This window comes from Hoplias malabaricus, chromosome 5 (assembly GCF_029633855.1).
Source record: "Hoplias malabaricus isolate fHopMal1 chromosome 5, fHopMal1.hap1, whole genome shotgun sequence".
Lineage (NCBI taxonomy): Eukaryota > Metazoa > Chordata > Actinopteri > Characiformes > Erythrinidae > Hoplias > Hoplias malabaricus.
This window is the reverse complement of record NC_089804.1, coordinates 18,460,835-18,478,787: the sequence shown is the minus strand read 5'-3', so window position 1 is coordinate 18,478,787 and position 17,953 is coordinate 18,460,835. Positions and strand designations below refer to the sequence as shown.

At 38.2% G+C, this 17,953-nt stretch overlaps 1 protein-coding gene across 1 annotated transcript in view; it reads right to left on the bottom strand.

The window, feature by feature from the left end:
- The window catches only part of nfatc2a (nuclear factor of activated T cells 2a), a 34,071-nt gene extending 20,530 nt beyond the window's left edge, over positions 1–13,541 (bottom strand). The window contains exons 1-6 of the mRNA XM_066672759.1: positions 13,308–13,541; positions 11,136–12,036; positions 9,955–10,123; positions 2,462–2,664; positions 2,170–2,342; positions 848–988 (exon numbers count right to left, since the gene is read on the bottom strand). Coding sequence (XP_066528856.1) covers positions 848–988; positions 2,170–2,342; positions 2,462–2,664; positions 9,955–10,123; positions 11,136–12,036; positions 13,308–13,437 — 1,717 coding nt within the window. The 5' untranslated portion in view covers positions 13,438–13,541. The remainder of the gene's footprint in view (positions 1–847; positions 989–2,169; positions 2,343–2,461; positions 2,665–9,954; positions 10,124–11,135; positions 12,037–13,307) is intronic.
- Between the last annotated feature and the right edge of the window lie 4,412 nt (positions 13,542–17,953).

The window sequence follows — 17,953 nt, the reverse complement described above, 5'->3', positions numbered from 1 at the left end:
CTTTCAACTGTTTCAGAACTTGCAGATAATGATATCAAGTTTGCAACCAATAATAATTATAACAAATCATTTCAAATCTCAGTCATGGCAAGATATTATTTAAACGTTATATGAGATTATCAAAAAATGGTGCCTACCACCTACAACAAAACATACATTACTGACTGTTTATATATGCAGTGGTGGGGGAAAATGCATCCTGTATATTTACTGGTAAAGCACTTTTTGATGCAGTACAACCATTAAAAATTTAGTCCAGACTCTACCTGTCACACCTGTCTCTGTGGACGTCTCGCTTCCTCCTTCACTTCAGGCCACATTAGCACTTGAGTCTGTGAATGACTCTGGGGACTTCAGTTCCCATGGTTCAACGGATGGTCACATGACTCCATCAACCAATGGGAACTCTTTCGTGCGCTCCGGGTCACCTGAGTTTTAACTTACAGCTGTTCTGTATTTTACATAATCATTCACTTTCCATATAAACCCAGGCTGTTGCATCTGCCACTTGCGAAGTATTGCTAACCTTATGTTACTTACTGAGCGAACCTTGTTTATGAAAGCCAACCCGTGTATGGCCCTTTCTTACGTTCCTCTTGACTCTGTGTTTTTGGATCCGGACTGCTATTGTTTAGTACGTTGTGTTTTTGACCTCAGCCTGTACCTACTATTCTTTGGATTGCCCTTTTTGCTGTGACTGCTTTCTCTTTACAGTGGGCTTTGCACGTAAACATCTCTGAAGTAAATCTGTTCCTGATAAAAACCCGCGAGCGTTTCTCCTGTTTAACAAACCCTGACAGTACCCTTAAAGACATTTTAAAAATGCTCTGAGCAGGAAGCTACTCACCATGAGTCTTTTCAGTGAAAATCACTTTGGAGTCAGCACTGAAATTCTGCCCAGTCAGAATCATCTGTTGACCTCCCAGGACTGAACAGCTGTCCATATCCTGCTTCTCCACCATGGGCAGTTCATGCGCTGATCTCTGAGCTGCGGTATATAAACAGGTGAAAGACATAAAAGTACATTTAGGATACTTTTGCTTCAAGGGTGTCTTAAATGAAGTATATCCACGCTGTTTAATTACATCAGTAGATAGTTCCATGGTTTTGTATTCAGAGGTATAGTACATACTTTTAAAGTTTTCGAAAAACAGGAAGACATGGCTCCAAGATTATGCAACAGGGTTGAGTCTCAGTTATGAAAAACTCACGTGATCTCTCAACGAAATAGAAAAAGTCTGTATTTCTTTGAGTCAAAGAGTCACTGTTGAATGCCAGGCCACAGAGGCAATATGTAAGCGTCACTCTAAAGAACCGGCCTGATTTACATTTCATCATATAATCATACACTCCCCTTACAAGTCAGGGTGTAACATAATGAAGAATAATATATATATATATATATATATATATATATATATATATATTCCTCTGCCAGTATAAAACATCTACATCTGTTACTCAAGAAATGTCACAAAAAATCTCAATCATTACTACAGCCCAATGTAACTTTTATTTTTCTTGCTTTATTCAAAACAGTGATTGCAAAAATTTTATAGCAAACTCTGGAATTTCTATAGACACAAACTTATAGCTTATAATCTTTTCTTTACTAGCTTCCAAGGTAAAAGGTGCTAAGTTAAGCTTTCAAGGGGTTGAGAACTAGCTTATATATTATCAGCAACAAATGCAAGCTGTTAACTGATGAAACCATGAAACCGTGAATCAGCTTCTGCTGTCTTATCAACTTTCAACTCCCGATTCAATATCCGCTGAGGCAAATGGAGTCAAACCAAACAACAGTGACCTTTGGACAGATGTGAGGCTTGCTATGATCTGAGTCAATCAGGTGAATAATACTTAAACAGCATGGGTAAGAACAGCAATCAAGCTGTGCTCCTTTTGACAGCCTGCCTGCATGAGATGACTATGACAACTGCAGATTGTGCTATGTATAAGATGCTGTATTCAAGAGGCTCAGTTTCTGTGTATTCCTAAGAATTTCTGTCTTCAATGCATGCTGATTCCTGCTAAATATTCATACATATTCAGGCTTATTCATATAAAAATATTGTGAACATGCAATACCCCTGCAAAGAGTAAGTATGCTTGTATCGTATATTTACCTTATTACAACATAAGTATTGTTATTAATTAAACAATACTTACAGCATTCAATAGGATGTGATGCCACCTGAAGAGATACATGCTGGCCTCCTGGCTGGGGTATGTGTATGCGGAAAACTAGACGTACACGCGTATTCTTCCTTCCAATATCCGTCTCACCCTTCCTCAACTCAATATCAGCATTTCTCAGCTTAAGGATTCCTGCACAGTCAATTCTAATACATAAAAAGGGTGCTGGGTTAATAGCACAATCAGGGCATATACAGTTCCTCTGTGTTCAATATGCGCCTAAAAGAAGGCTTTTTTGTTAACAGTGTATGCAGATTTTTCTCACATTGCTTTCATGTTGTTCTTTGGCTCTAGAGGAATCTCCAAGACCTTGGTGCTGTGGATCATCTTCTCGTAGCTGGTGGTGGTCACTGTCTTGCCCGTGATTCTGTGCACCTGGTAGAAAGCATGGGGCTTCAAGATCCTCTCATCTGCTGTGCCAATGAAGATCTGCAAGCCCAGCGGCTCTTTGCCTTTATATCCATGCAGCTTAAAAAACAGATAACCAAGGTATAGCTCTTAAGTTCTATTTGCAAAAGTTTTCAATTTTTATTTAAATTTGCAATTTTTAAGGATACCTCAACCATTCTACTTTATTTTAAATCAATGTATTTAATGTACAGGTTCAACAGGTTCTACATACAGTCTGGTCCCACACTGTCAGACTCTCTATGAAGAGTTTTGTTGCCTATAACCACTTAATGTGACCTAGAAACACTTACTACTGCAGGAAAAATTTGCATGACTTGTGGAGGCAGTCTTTCATGTGGGACCAGTATCAGAGCCAGAACAAAATGATACACAGAAGTGTGTAAATGCGGAAGTACAAATAGCCAGAATACAACTGGCAGAATCCTGATAGTGAGGCTAAGTTAGAGGGCATCTGTGACTGAGGATATATACAGTCAAACTTTTGACAGTGTTTTATTGGCTTCCTAAGTGAAAATAAAGAAATCTTCTTCAGGGAAATAAATTCAGAACATTTTAAAGCATTTTTATTGATAATTTCCAGCATTTAACACAACTGGAAGAAGTATTTTTCCACTATTATATCCAATGTGCAACAGGGGACATATTATGGACAACAAATGTTTTCAGTTTTCAAAGAATTTGATAAATTAGAGTGCTCTCCAACCACAGACTGTGAATTACCACAACCCATTCATTAATTTGGTGGGCTGTCTGTGTCAGAATGAGATACACCAAGCAATTCTGATTCAGTGCAGGTACATTAGAATTATACTGTTCTCTTTTTTAAGTGCACCAGACCCACATTTATATTACTGGAGAGCTCCCCTGCATGCACCTGTGTTTACTTTCTGTGCTCTGTTCTATATTGGCTGTTAATTGGACTCATAAGCTGATGAAGAGTTTACACTATGCGATCAAGTCCAAATTCAGGTTGAAAAGGTCAAACAACTTTTATATGCTGTGACTGGTCTGAAACGTGATTTGGAAGCAAAAAATCTGAATCTGAACCCATCGCACACTACACAAATTTCCCCCTGACTGTGCATTTGTTGCTGACAACTGCGATTGCACGAGGGTCTGCAGACTAGAGCCCACTAGCACAGACTCCGCCCTACTAGAAATCCGGGTTAAAATCGGGTAAAAAAGAATTGTGTAGTGTAACCCCAGCTTAAAGCATGTCACAGAATTCATTAACACTCCAGATATATGTTCACTTGTGGAAAAAGGACAATGTGTCCCCTTTAAAATAAATGGAAACTGTGTACCCAAAACTGTTCCCTTCCTAAAATTCACCAAAATTATACTGTTATATGACCAGGGGTGTCCTGTATACAGTCTGCAATGGGTTGGGTATCACTAAGCGTGACCATTTTTACTAGACAGGTAGGCTTGCCTGTACAACCCCGACAGTCCGACTTCCTTTGACACCACACTATGGTAATTAAGACTTCAGATGTACTGATGGTCCTGAACCCTCCACGAGCTCCAGTTTTCTGTTCACAGCGAAGTGTCCTTGTCCAATGTACTAATTCTGCCCTAGTTGTGCTTACATAGTGAAACTAAAACAGTTATTGCTTTGTTAAAGGTTCTTAGAAGAACCCCATATGCCCATAAAATTTTCTTGACACATTAAAGTGTCCTCTAGAACACAAATAAAAACTCTCAGAGAGTCCTAGTGGAACCTTCAGTTTTTCTTTGTTTTTTGTTACTTTTATGTTACTCTCTGTGACAAAATAGAAACTGCACCAGAAATATGGCATTTTTATGGAAATGATATTTTACAATATACTCATAAATCAATAGACCATGTCATTTGTCCAGGGGTGTCAAAGCTTTTGACTTTTCACACTGGATATTTAAAATCTCACTTGACCCAATAAAGGTCTGGTTAAATTAAAAGAGAGAGATAGAAAGAGAACAAAAATTTTCTTCTGCATCAAAAATGAATTTCTATGCTGAAGAATGTATACTCTGCTCTACTGTGCAAACTAAAAAATGTTTATATATAGGAAAAACAATTGCAAATCATCTAAATTTTAGAACCAATCAGTGTTTAAAGCTTTTACTGAACAAGCAGTATAAAAAACAACTCAGTGTAAGGAATCCTGCTCAAATTACTGATGTGTAGTTCACTCATCATTACTATTTCTGCAGTGCATGATCTAAGTGTTTATGAATGGAGATTTTATATTTGTGCAGGTTTTCTAGATTTATTGTAGCACTTTACTTGTAATATTAACACTTACACCAACTCCCTCAGACTCTACTGCTGGAACACCTGGGCATTTTTCAGAAAAGGATTTTGTGTAGACATCTGTGCATCATTTTAGCTAACCAATTGGTCTTAACACTACTGAGTACAGTACAGGCCACACCCTCTACACTATATGGCCAAAATGTTGTGAACATCGGCTTTTTCACATTAAGTATATTTATTGGTTGTTAGCTTCTCCTTCTCCTTTTATAGCCTCTGCTTTTCTGGAAAATCATTATACTAAAATTTGGAAAGTTTACTGTGTGTATTTGGTTTTATCCAGTTTTGCATTGTGAGGTCTTAGCATATTCATTACTATGACATATTTAGTAAGTTCTGTGACACTTTCAGTATTTTTAGTAAAATGTTTTTTTTAAAGTGGTACAAAATAACCTTATTATTAGCTCCACTGACCAGACAGGTGCACGTCTTTTATTTCTGAATTTACAGATTTTGTAGATTTGTTGCTCGGCATACTTTGTTTGCACAGTTCTTCAGTGGTCAGTCAGGACACAGGACAACCAGTAGGTAATATTTGGGTGATGGATCATTCTCAGCCCTAAAGTAGCACTGACATAGTCAATGTGTGTTAGTGTATGTTTAGAATTATAGTTTGGTTCCTTTGATTAAAAAAACTGAAAAGGGTACACTGTTAACTGTGCACTGCAGTTAATTTAGAAATAGACCAAGACCCACCTGCTTTGGTGGTCTTGGTCCTCTTGTTAGGTGCACACAAGTGTTTGAAAGGAAGTGTTCACACTTACTCTAACAAAGTGTACTAACATTGCAACCACACCAGGGTTCATTTTAATTGAACCAATGCTAAAAAAGAAATAAACACACACTTAATATTTATTGCACTGGTACATATTACTGCTGTGTCTGATCTACTCAAACAAGAGCAACACTGACTAACACACCACCTGAACACTAACACACACCTGCAGTGTCACTGCAGCACTGAGAATAACCCACTGCTCACAAAAAGCCAACTTTTATGGAAGAGCTCATAAAATGGACAAGGAATTTAGTTATTTTAATGTTATAGCTGACCAGTGTATATAATGTGGACAGATAATACTGATTACAGTCCCTTTCTGATATTTATTTTTATAGTAATGTGTTACAACATCTACAACAACCCGGCTAACAGAGAAGGTTTTAACCTGGAACCGACATGTCCATGTCACTGACCAAAAGTTCTCCTTTTTAACCCTGATTCATAAAAGAATCAGGAAATTCTATAACACCAACACAAAGTCATGTGAATTCTGAGAAAGAAGTGTACTGTGGAGTACACACAGACATACCCCACAAGCAAGACAAATTAGATCTCAAAAAAAAAGGACCCAGCGGCATCGGAAGGAAGTATGCAAAAACCACAAAGCATGAAGAAGCAACTAAAATTACCCAACCCTGTTAAAGCTAAAATGAATAGGTGCTGAATAATACAGAAGAACACTGAAAGGAATCGCAGAGCATAACAAAGCGCTGTTTTAATTTGTTGGTCATTATCCGAGGTCATATTAACTAACCACCATTAATTGTGCCTAATCCTTTAAAATACAATATTCTTGCTTCTGTGTTATCTTTAATCAAATTTGGTGATTTTTTTCTTCCTGTAAATTGCTTTCTGATTTGTGATTACATCTGAGGAAATATTATACTTAAAATTATATCACCTCACATGACCTCACCCCAACTGCCACCCAAACCAGTCACACTAAACCATCCCCATTGATGCTGTTAAGCATCCAATCAAATCTCAAATTACTTTCTGTCTATCCAATATCATATCCCACAAAAATTATATCACTGTAAGTAAGTAAAATGCATTCAGATTTCCATTTCACATTGACTTAAAAGATGCCATATTCAGAAAACATTCTAGCTTATAAAACATACACATTATTTCATGGTTACGAGGTAAACAAAAATGTTTTTCTATGTGAAATGCAATGTTTGGGAGGGACTTACCACTCACAGCACTGCTGACAGCAACCAGAAAAAATGTGTTTAAAATTATAACACAAAATGTTATAAATCATTGCCTGATGCCAAAACATAGAGGGGCACTTAAAAACACTTAAAGAAAACTGTTTTAAGATTTGCACATTACTTACCATTACTACTATTACATATACAAATGAGTATGTAGGTGGTATATTTAATATACACTATAGATGTTATAAAGGTATATAACACACATGGACAAAATTGTTGGTACCCCTTGGTTAATGAAAGAAAAACCCTCAATGGTCACAGAAAATTTTTTGAATCTGACAAAAGTAATAATAAATACTGAAAATGAACTAATGAAAATCTGACATTGAATTTGAACCATGGTTCAAAAGAATTATTTTAAAAAGTATACTCATCAAACAGGCCTGGACAAAAATGATGGTACCCCTGAAAATAATGGTACATATTAAATCTAGAATCTTGTAATCAGTCAGTGGGCCGGTAGCCACTGTGCTGTTTGGTGACATGGTGTGTACCACACTCAACATAGACCAGAGGAAGTGAGACATTATAGACAATTATAGACAAGCATGTTAAAGGTACAAGTTATAAGACCATCTCCAAGCAGCTTGATGTTCCTGTGACTACAGTTGCACATAAAATTCAGAAATTTAAGATCCATGGGACTGTAGCCATCCTCCCTGGACGTGGCCACAGGAGGAAAATTGATGACAAATCAAAGATACGTATAATACAAATGGTAACCAAAGAGCCACAACTTCTAAAGGGATTACAGGTGAATTTCAAGCGCAAGGAACATCAGTGTCAGATCGCACCAGCCGTCGTTGTTTGAGCCAAAGTGGACTTAATGGGAGACGACCAAGGAGGACACCATAAAAAAGCCAGACTGGAATTTGCTAAACTACATGTTGACAAGCCACAAAGCTTCTGGGTGAATGTCCTATGGACAGATGAGACAAACATGGAACTTTATGCCAAGGCACATCAGCTCTAAGTTCACAGACTGAAAAATGAAGCATATCAAGAAAAGCAGAAAGCTTGGTCTCAGTCGCAGGTCATGTCTTATAACAGGATAATGACCCAAAACACAACTAAAAACACCCAAGAATGACTAAGAGGAAAACACTGGACTATTCTGAAGTGGCCTTCGATGAGCCCTGACCTAAATCCTATTGAGCATCTTTGGAAGGAGCTGAAACATGCCATCTGGAAAAGGCATCCTGAGACAACTGAAGCAGTTTGCTCATGAGGAGTGGGCCAAAATACCTGCTGAGAAGTGCAGAAGTCTCATTGACAGTTACAGGAATCATTTGATTGCAGTGATTGCCTCAAAAGGTTGTGCAACAAAATATGAAGTTAAGGGTACTATTATTTCTGTCCAGTTCCTGTTTCATGAGTTTATTTTTTAAAACAATTCTGCTGAAGCATGGTTGAGAAGCAATGTCTGACTTTCATTGGTTAATTTTCATAGAATTTTTATTTATTATTTTATTTATTATTGAATTTGTCAGATTCAAGTTATTTCTGTGACCATTGTGAGTTTTTTCTTTCATTAATTGTTGGGGTACCAACAATTTTGTCCACGTGTGTATATAATTGAAGTTATGTAGTAACATAAGTTTGGGAGTAGGACCAAGCCCAAACTCCTCTCAGCCCTATATATACCCCGCAAATTCACGTCATTTCTGCGGTGGACAAACTCGCTTCATTTAGTTCAGTAGACGGATCTCGACTCAACTGCTTCACTACGTCAGCTCGCTACTCCGCGCTGGGTCATTCCTGCTGATCCCCATATTCTGAGCCGTATTCGGTCATTATCATTATCATAATCCTGTTTTAAAACTTGCTCCCCAATGGGAGAACTTCTGAACCCTGAACTCCTCCCCAAAGACTTCTGAGTTCACCTCCCCGTTTCAGCCTCTACAGGCGTGGTCCGTACTAGCAAAATAGCTATATTTGAGATGCAGATATTACATCTCATGTTTCGTATTACCATCATTGTGAGGGATCTAATAGATAATACATTATTAAATGTCTTTAATACTGATATTTTAATACATAGGTGGAATTACCATTTAACTCTCCATTTAAAATGAACAGCAACAAGAGAATGGTAAAAAGCAACAGTGCATTATATGCCAACACCTACTGTAACTCAGCTGCACTGTAACATTTACAGTGGTAAATGTCAGGATATTTTTTATACTGATTAAAGCCATGTAAACACTGACTTTTTTAAGTCAGTTTCTAAAATGGGATCTCAAAGCACAGGTGACAGTAGCTCCCCAGTGTGAATTGAGCAAACACTGCCATTTGCACGAGTCATCTGAGAACCTTGTCACCATGGGAGCAAGCAAGCTGTGAGTCAGAACAGGGGTGGGCAGCAGAAGCGAGGCAGCAGAAAACAGAGGCAGAGTTCTGCTGGCTCTGATTAACTCCCAGCCTTGTGATTGGCTTTCAGTGCATAGCTGGGATCATTGTAAGAGCAGGAGAATGGAAAGCCATAAACACAGCCAAGGCCTGCTGCAACCTATACCAGAGTTCTGACATCAGAAACATTCTAGCCACACTTTTCTGAACATCCAAAAGAGTTTACACTGGACAGGAAAACAGAAACAAGAGAGTTCTCAAGAAAGCTGTTGCTGAGGGAATACCAAAGTATAAGCTGTAAACAACCTGAAGATACAAGATATTTGTAGAAATGGACCAAAAAAAATAAAAGGTTGCCAGGATGTGAGTGTAGACTGTCTAGCATGATCTACATTCTGAGAAATATCTTAAGCATTTTAAGAGCGCTTTCCTAAACCACCCATTAATAAGTGGCAAAATATTTCCAAAACAAACCCAAGTCATGTCCTACAATTGTTTTAGAGCTTAGCATACCATATTTCGTCCTCCACAATGATTCACAGAAAGAGTGGAGTGCAGTAAAAATGAGTGATTTATAATCAACAGTTAAAAGAGCACAGCAAATTCAGACAGACATTTCCATAATCTAGGCCCGAGATTCCCTACTGCATAATGACTATAAAATAACATTACACGCAACGGCTGCCAGAATCAGCACTCACCTGCAGCACTGGGTGACCACCAGTGGGAGCTTTGACAGCTCCACGGCTGCCCTCTGTTTCGTAGTGAGCTCTGTGATGGGGTTTAGGCTGCACTTCAATGCGTAATTCATACTGGTCAGTGCGGCTGGGCAGAGGCCACTCCAGAGGGGGCAGGGAGGTCACAGGGATGCTAACAGATAAGAGAGGCATGCACAAACATGAAAGCATTACAAAGTATTCATCCTATAATTGTTTACTAATAAAATAGACCTTCTTAGGGAATTGCAATGTACCTTCTACATGAGGCAGATTCACTGTATTCAATACAGAAGTGCTACAAGTGCCTAAACCTTAACATAAATCCTTAATTTGATGGAATATCATGTACAATTTGGATCATGTACAAATTTACTTACAAATATTGTGACTGCAATTTAAATGGTGATTATTTTCTAGAAATCCAGATAAACACCTGGTTGTTGGCTAAAAAGTCACTCAGTTTATGAACAATGTTTCCTAAAGTCAAGTCAAGTTAAATTTATGTAGTGTATTTCTTTCTGATTATTTTTGTTGATAAATTAAGCCACTTGATTATTGATATTAATCAAGCCACTGTCCAGGTCACTGTCTATGAGAACTTTGGTGTGGTATCACCATGTCCATATGGGTTTCCTCCAGGTGCTCCGGTTTCCTCCCACTTTCCTGAAATCAGTGGGAAGGGGAGGAAGAGGGGCTAATTTTTACCCTCCTCAGTGGGTAGAACAACTACTCAGTGTTGCTTTAAGAGAAATGTGTTGATAATGTATGCTTGAGTAAAATATTAATGTAAATTTTACTTGATTATATATCTTGTAACTCAAAAATTTACTCTTGCAAATTGCAATTTTCACATAAAAGATCACACATTGTCACGTTTTATTAACGTGTTCCAAGCGAGTTCCATTGGGTGATTTGTCTATAAAAATGAATATGTAGTAAACAATATCTAAATAAATACATACATTTGAATGACAAGTTTTTTATAGCAAAATTTGTATATGGCATTTCCAGTGCACTTCACCGCTTTGTCAAAATACTGTGAATTGTCTACCATGAAAAGATGCCACTGTGTTCTAATATGATATTTAAGAGATATTGCCACTCCAGTGTGACCCTAACAACTTTCCTTTAGAAAGCTATTCTGTGGTTCATCTTATATGTACCTGCAAATTCCAGGCACCAGTTGCTTGGACCAGATAGAAGGGATGACAAATATAGGCTCAGCTTTGGTTTTGATGTCTTGATCACATGATACTAGGTAGCTCTCGGCATGGTTGTTTGGGTAGAGAGTGTACGCTTGCTGGTTGGTTTTCACTATCTTGGTGGGTACTGACCCTGTTTGTCCATACCCATTAATGACTTCAGATAGGTTGCCAGAACTGTAATGGCTACTTTGGTGGTGATGGTGGTGGTCATCCTGGCCAGCATGGGGCGAAGGGCTACGAGAGCGAGCCCCCTGTATGTGGCAGGGGTTCTTGTACATTTCGTAAGTTCGCTTGCCTTGGGGGGATGTGGAGCGAGAGCCAGGCCTCGGGGAAGGGGTGCGGCCCAAGTAGCTGTCCTCAGCCAGGATGGTACGAGGTGATGTGCCTGGACTTGTGCGTGGCGATCCTGTGTGGATGTTTTGGAGGCGAGGGCACAATTCCCCAGTCACTGACTGGCCACTACTGGGGGACACGCAGGGCGAGGTGAAGGGAGAGTATGTCTCGGAATGCCACGAGGCAGAGGAGTTGCTGCTGGCAGGGCTGAGGCACAGAGGTTCGCGATAGATTGTACTGTCTTGGCCAGGCACAGTGAGAGTGGGTCTGGGGCTGGTGTTCAATAATTGGTTCTGGAACGAGTCATGGCCATGGTTGTAGTGCTCCCGAGATGGGGTGATCTCAATTCTTGGACTCAGGGCTTGGCCTCCAGGCCTGGTGTGTTCCAAGTAGCTTTTGGCCTCCAGCAGCTCAAAGCCAGAGAGGGCCTCTGATGTTGCCTCAGTGTAGGGCGTGGGCTCTTCCAGGTGGTATGGAAGACCACCTGGGGCATTAATAACTTTATGTTGGGGGAGACTGATATCATCTGTTGAGTGAAAGATGAGAGAGAGAAAGGGGAAGATGACATTAAAATGAGTAACATGAAGGGTGTTATAATTTGCTGCAACATAAAATGTGTTTGTGCAAAAGGAAGAGTTAAAAATATATTATTTGTATGAAATATTTGAAAGTTATATTTTTAATGGCCTGTTATTCAGTCACCATCAAAGCAAGAGATAAAAAGAAAAGCAATACACTTTGCCTGATTCAGACAATTACAAAGGATCTTCACATTTCTTAATCAGTAAGTAAGATAAGACCCTGTAAAAAAAATACCCATGAGGAACACAAAAATTCAATGAGGAACAGCTGGCCACAATATATGTTATTTCCTGAGGGGTCATCACTCTCATCACAAACCTAAACCTGCCAAACAAGGTGTGAATCCAAGCACTCTGCATTTTGAAACCCTCTATCACAGTGGAGTTCCTACAGATTAATAAACTCACTAAATCAGGTTCATATATGTATATATATATATATATATATATATATATATATATATATATATATATGTATATATATATATATATATATATATATATATGAGATGAACTAATATATCTCAAAACATGATTAAACACTATGTTTAAGACAGAGAAGAGAGTTTAGCAATATCTCCTAGCACCTAGCAATAGCAGATCTCAATCCTAATTCTCAATCTAGAGCATGTGAAATGCTGAAGTAGACAACAGGACACTGGAGTTGTTTGCATCTGAAAAGACTGATGTTACATGTTATGCTGAAATTAACACAAGTAAAACACAAGTTAGTGTTAGAAAATAAACTATGTAGTCTCTTCAATAAATATAAATAAAAACATTATTATTACAAAATAAGCATTGATTTCACATGTTAGCATGGTTGTTTCATCTTTTCCAAACTAAAGACCAGTCTTACTTTTGGTAATAATTCGGGTTTGGGAATTTGTAGTTCTCTGTGTTATGTTTGGAATATGCGTGGATGAATAAATCTATTTTGGGATTTAAGTGCTTATAGAAAGCGAATGGAAGTTTCACTCATAAGTGTATAACATTTTTTTCAAATCTATTTATATTTAATTACTTGTTCTAAGGACATATGGGTTTTCAAAATTGTATATAAAATGACCATTTTTATATATCTATATATAGGTATAACATTTAAATCTATAGAGCATATGTTAAATAAAATAACTTTTGTATACACGACTTTACCATCAAATTCTCCATAGAAATGATCACAATCACAAGTGAAGACACAACGACGGGGACAAACCTTTAGAGACCCCCGCTGTAAATTCCCTGCACGGCGGCTCATAGTCAAAGAGATAATCAAACTCCAGCTCATCTGGGCAGCTGACTTGACCAAGCTCAGTGCAGCTTTTATCTTCGTAAAGGGAGCTCATCTGTACCGAGGCTTAAAGTGGTATCATGAAACAAAGAAGGAGCGCGAAAGAAAGTAGTAGGAAGATGTCTCGGCGGGGTGTGAAATTTAAGCCCTGGCGGAGGATTGTATAGCTCCGTGGAACACCGCTCAGTTAGTTCGTGATATGGCCGTGACTCGGAGCCTAATCTTCCGCCTGAAGGCGTGTTCCTGTGTGGTTTTTTTTTTCTTTTCTTTTTTTTTGCCTATGTGATATGACATGCAGGAGCGGCAGACTGAGGCCTCCTGTTGATGGCTCACAGTTATGAGGAGGCTTTTTTTCACTCACACCTTTCTCTCCGTGACCCTGAGTAGTGCTGCCCCCGGCTGTTCAACTCCAAACACTGTCCTTCACTTTTTGAGCCATCATTATCACTGCTTCAGCTGCAGTTACAACACTGCCCCTGCCCCTCTGCTACAGAGTAATGTAGTATTTATTCACCAGGAGGTGGGTGTTAACTAGTTACACTCACTCAAGTACATGTACTTAACAGGAGTTTAGGTACTGCTTGCTATATGATGAAAGTTACATCTGAAATATTATTCAATATTTTATGTCCACAGAGAGTAGTGTGCAGTAGTTTGTCACTTTATGTCAAGTGCATTGTGATTTCATGCACACCTCAGCTAAATTTAAAGTAACTTCCATTTTGTGTAATATTTAACTTGTACTCAAAATGGAAGATACTTTTAGCTGAGGCATTATTTTGACCAAATAACCATACATTTATCTGAGTATAAATTCAAATATATTGATTCATGATATCTCCCGGTTTCCTTCCATGGTCCGAAAACACACATTGGTAGGTGGCTTGGCTACTCAAATGTGTCCAGTGTGAGTGTGTGTCGTCTGGCAAAGGACTTGTGCCCCTCCAGGGTTTGTCCCTGTCTTGCACCCAGTGATTCCAGGTAGGCTTCAGACACACAGCAACCCTGAACTGGATAAGCGGTTACAGACAATGAATGAATGAATGATTCATGATATTCAGAAACACAAGTCTATAGCAAATGAGCAGTTTTCCAGCCATTTATCTTGGTGAAACAGATGTTTTTTTTTTGTTTTTTTTTTTTATAATTATCCTATAGGCAATGTTTTCCTTTAAACTAGTCAAATTACATTTTGTGGATATTGTACAAACTTCATAGAAACTGAAATAATTTAGCACATTAAAATAGAGAATGCATACTTAATTCCACGTAGGAAATGAACCAAATATAATTTTACTAAACATTACCAAACGTTCGCACATGATTGTCTTTGGACAAAAAAAAACTATCAGTAGTATTATATCTATCTATCTATCTATCTATCTATAAAATTATATCTATATTTCTCAACTTTTTATCCCGCTGCACCGCAAATATTTGTATATTTTAAAAACTGAGGATGATGCACTCCCTCCATATTATGTGTATAAAAAATCCAATGAAGTAGGACTTTCCTTCCTGTAGTTGTTCACTGACTAATGATATTCATAAAACCATATGCTAAAGATATGTGGTGCAATGTTTCACCATATCAATAGACATTATTATTTCGCCCACCCTTACACCACCTACCAGAATACCAACTAACTAATGGTCCAGTCCTGAACAGACTTCTCCAACACCAGGTTCCATTTGAATAACAGCAACCAGCTCCAGCTCAGATCATATTCGTTTATCACATTACAGTGGGAGTAAGTATAATAATAATAATGAATGAAATATTTTGCCTCAGAATAGCGCACCTGGATCTGCAGCATGTCTTTTTGGACGAACGGACGTCAGTATGTTTGTTCTTAGTCCAGAAATCAGCCTCATTTGCACAAGGCAATGGTTCAGAGAGCGTGAAGCGAATTCCTCTGACAGAAATGCACCTTGTGTTTTTTCCGCGTAGTATTTAACGGGTTTCCTTGCGCGTGGGCGTCCACCGGCCTATAAAAGTTGGAGGGCTTCCCTGCCCTGGCGGGTCCCCCCTCTGAAATCACGACCACGTTGAGCACTACTGAGGGGCAGATATGCTACTGTATAAAACCCTTTCCTAGTTACTTCCAATAGAGAATGCTAAACTCTTAGCAGCGCTTTAATAACATTCCTTCCGTTCATGAAAACACAGCCTCGTCCTTCGAATCTGTCAGTCAGTTTGAATGCCTTTTACACTGGGATAATTGATGTTTCCTTGTTCAAAGGCGTCATATTCTCAAAAAATATTAGCAGACCATCACTGAACTGGTACCTTCCAAGTTGAGTCTTCAGTAAATACAACATAACTATGCCATTCCTATGTCATCACATTCATTACACTGACCATATCCATTTTAAAACTACATGTTAGGAAAATGCATGCAATATTCTGTTTTCACGGTAAAATATATGGGTTATCAGTGAAGATAAACGTTCAAAACTTAAGTTCAAGATCTGAAACTCGACTTTGAATTTTGAATCTCAACTTTAAGCATTTTAAGTCACGTTTAAGGTTTAAATTTCAAATTTAAGATTCAGAAATCAAGCTTCAGATTTAAACTCAACTTTAAAGTATACAAATAAAGATTAAGTCAACCGTTGTAGCCTATAATTGTAGCATGGCAGTTCCAGTTTTCAGTATCTTGAACAAAACGCAAACCGATCATACTTAAAGTCCTGTATACTCAAACTGTGAATATGGAGATACATATTTCTTTATAGAATTCCTGTAGCAGCTTAATACGTCACAATACACAATACACTGAAGCTAAATAAGTAATTCAGGCAAAAAGAAAATAATCTGTAAAAGAAATCAAATACGTTGATTACCAGTTTAATCACAACACCTCAGCACGCGCCATCCATACCTTGATCCTTCGACCTCATGTTGTGGTACTGTGCAAGTCTCCAAGTCTCTCTAAACATTTGGGGAAAAAAAAAAAAAAAAAATATATATATATATATATATATATAAATCAGCGATTAAGGAGTTGGCTCCTAGAGTTCGTAGCAGGGCAGAGAGTTCCGCAGGAGGACAAACAAAAAGAGCTTCTGAAAAATATTTTAAAAATCAAAATTCATCTCTAAGATATAACACTACTGCTCGGAGGGAGGCTCGAGAGCGGCTTCCTTCCTCGCGCCGCCTGTTTATAATGGTCCAGTGCTGTAAAATAACGGGATTCCCTCAGTGTTTCCTCCTGTTTGTGCGCTTCGCCATGGAAACCTGGAGCGGCTCCATGTCGGAGACTCGGGGCTTTTCCTGCGGAGCGCACAGACACCCGCGCTTACGAAACCATGACGTATCCAACTGCTGCGAGCGCGCCAAAAATGCCCTCCTGTACTCGCCTTTCCTCTTCACTTTTTTTTCTCTCTTTCACCTCCAGTATTTTCCTCTCCTCTCCTTTCTCTATTTCTCGTTTTTCATCTCCCCTCTTCTCCTCTCCTGTCCTCACCCCTCCTCTTCATTTTCCCTCTTCTCTCCTCCTCTCATCTGTCCACTTTTTCTCTCCTCTCCTCTCACAAGAGCTTCTTTGTGGAGTCAAGCAACAGAAGCCATGTTTAATACATTAAAGAAGACAAGAGGGGTCTGAGACCTTGCATAAACGAGGTTTAGGTTAAAGATGGACGTGTGAAAAGTTTTAGAGGAATAAAGTGAGTGTGAAAGAACAGAGGAGAAATTTGACTGAATTTCATCTCTTTCCTCCCAGACTCAACCATATATCTCCTCTTTTCTCTCTCAGACTCACTCACTCACTCATATTTCTCCTTAACTGTCTTAATGGAGTCAGCTCCTCCAAACTTTTATTTCGCCACCAAAAATTGTTTCCTGAAGTTCCACACAGAATAGGAATTCATAATTAACCAAAAAAACAATTTATTAAATAATATCCCACAAAAAACATGCATTCCAGCACACACACACACACAAAATACATACAGTAAAGAAAGAGTTTCAATGTTACAATATTGATATATGTCTTATTTTGTGATGATTAATAAATTCTGGCTGAAGCTTGATGTAATAAAATAATACATATATTGCATGTTTTTATATTATTTCATATATTGAATATATTATAAAAATCCTTTGTGTTTTAGTACAATTGTTGCACTGAGGCAACAAACCAAAGTAACAGTGGCTTGTGGTGTGGGGGGGGGGGGGTCAAATTTTATGACGGATAAATTATCAGGGACCAACAATCTTCGAAAAAATAGGCTGTAATATTTTTATCCTAAAAAAATTACAATTTATGTCAAAGAGGGTTAAGAAGATCAGTAAGATTAGAGATTTTCTGACAAAACCAGACCTGGAGAATCTTATCCATGCTTTTATTTCTAGCAAATAAGAGTTAAATCAAATTCAATTAGTGTTAAATTAACACTGTTACTGTAATAATTTAACACTCTAAGTGTTAAGTTAACACCAATAGTGTTGATTTAACACTGGAGAATTTGCTGTACAGGATGGATTACTGTAACAGTCTCTAAAATAGACTTCCAAAAAAGACCATTAAACATATTCAGCTGATTCAAAATGCCACTGCCAAAAGAAG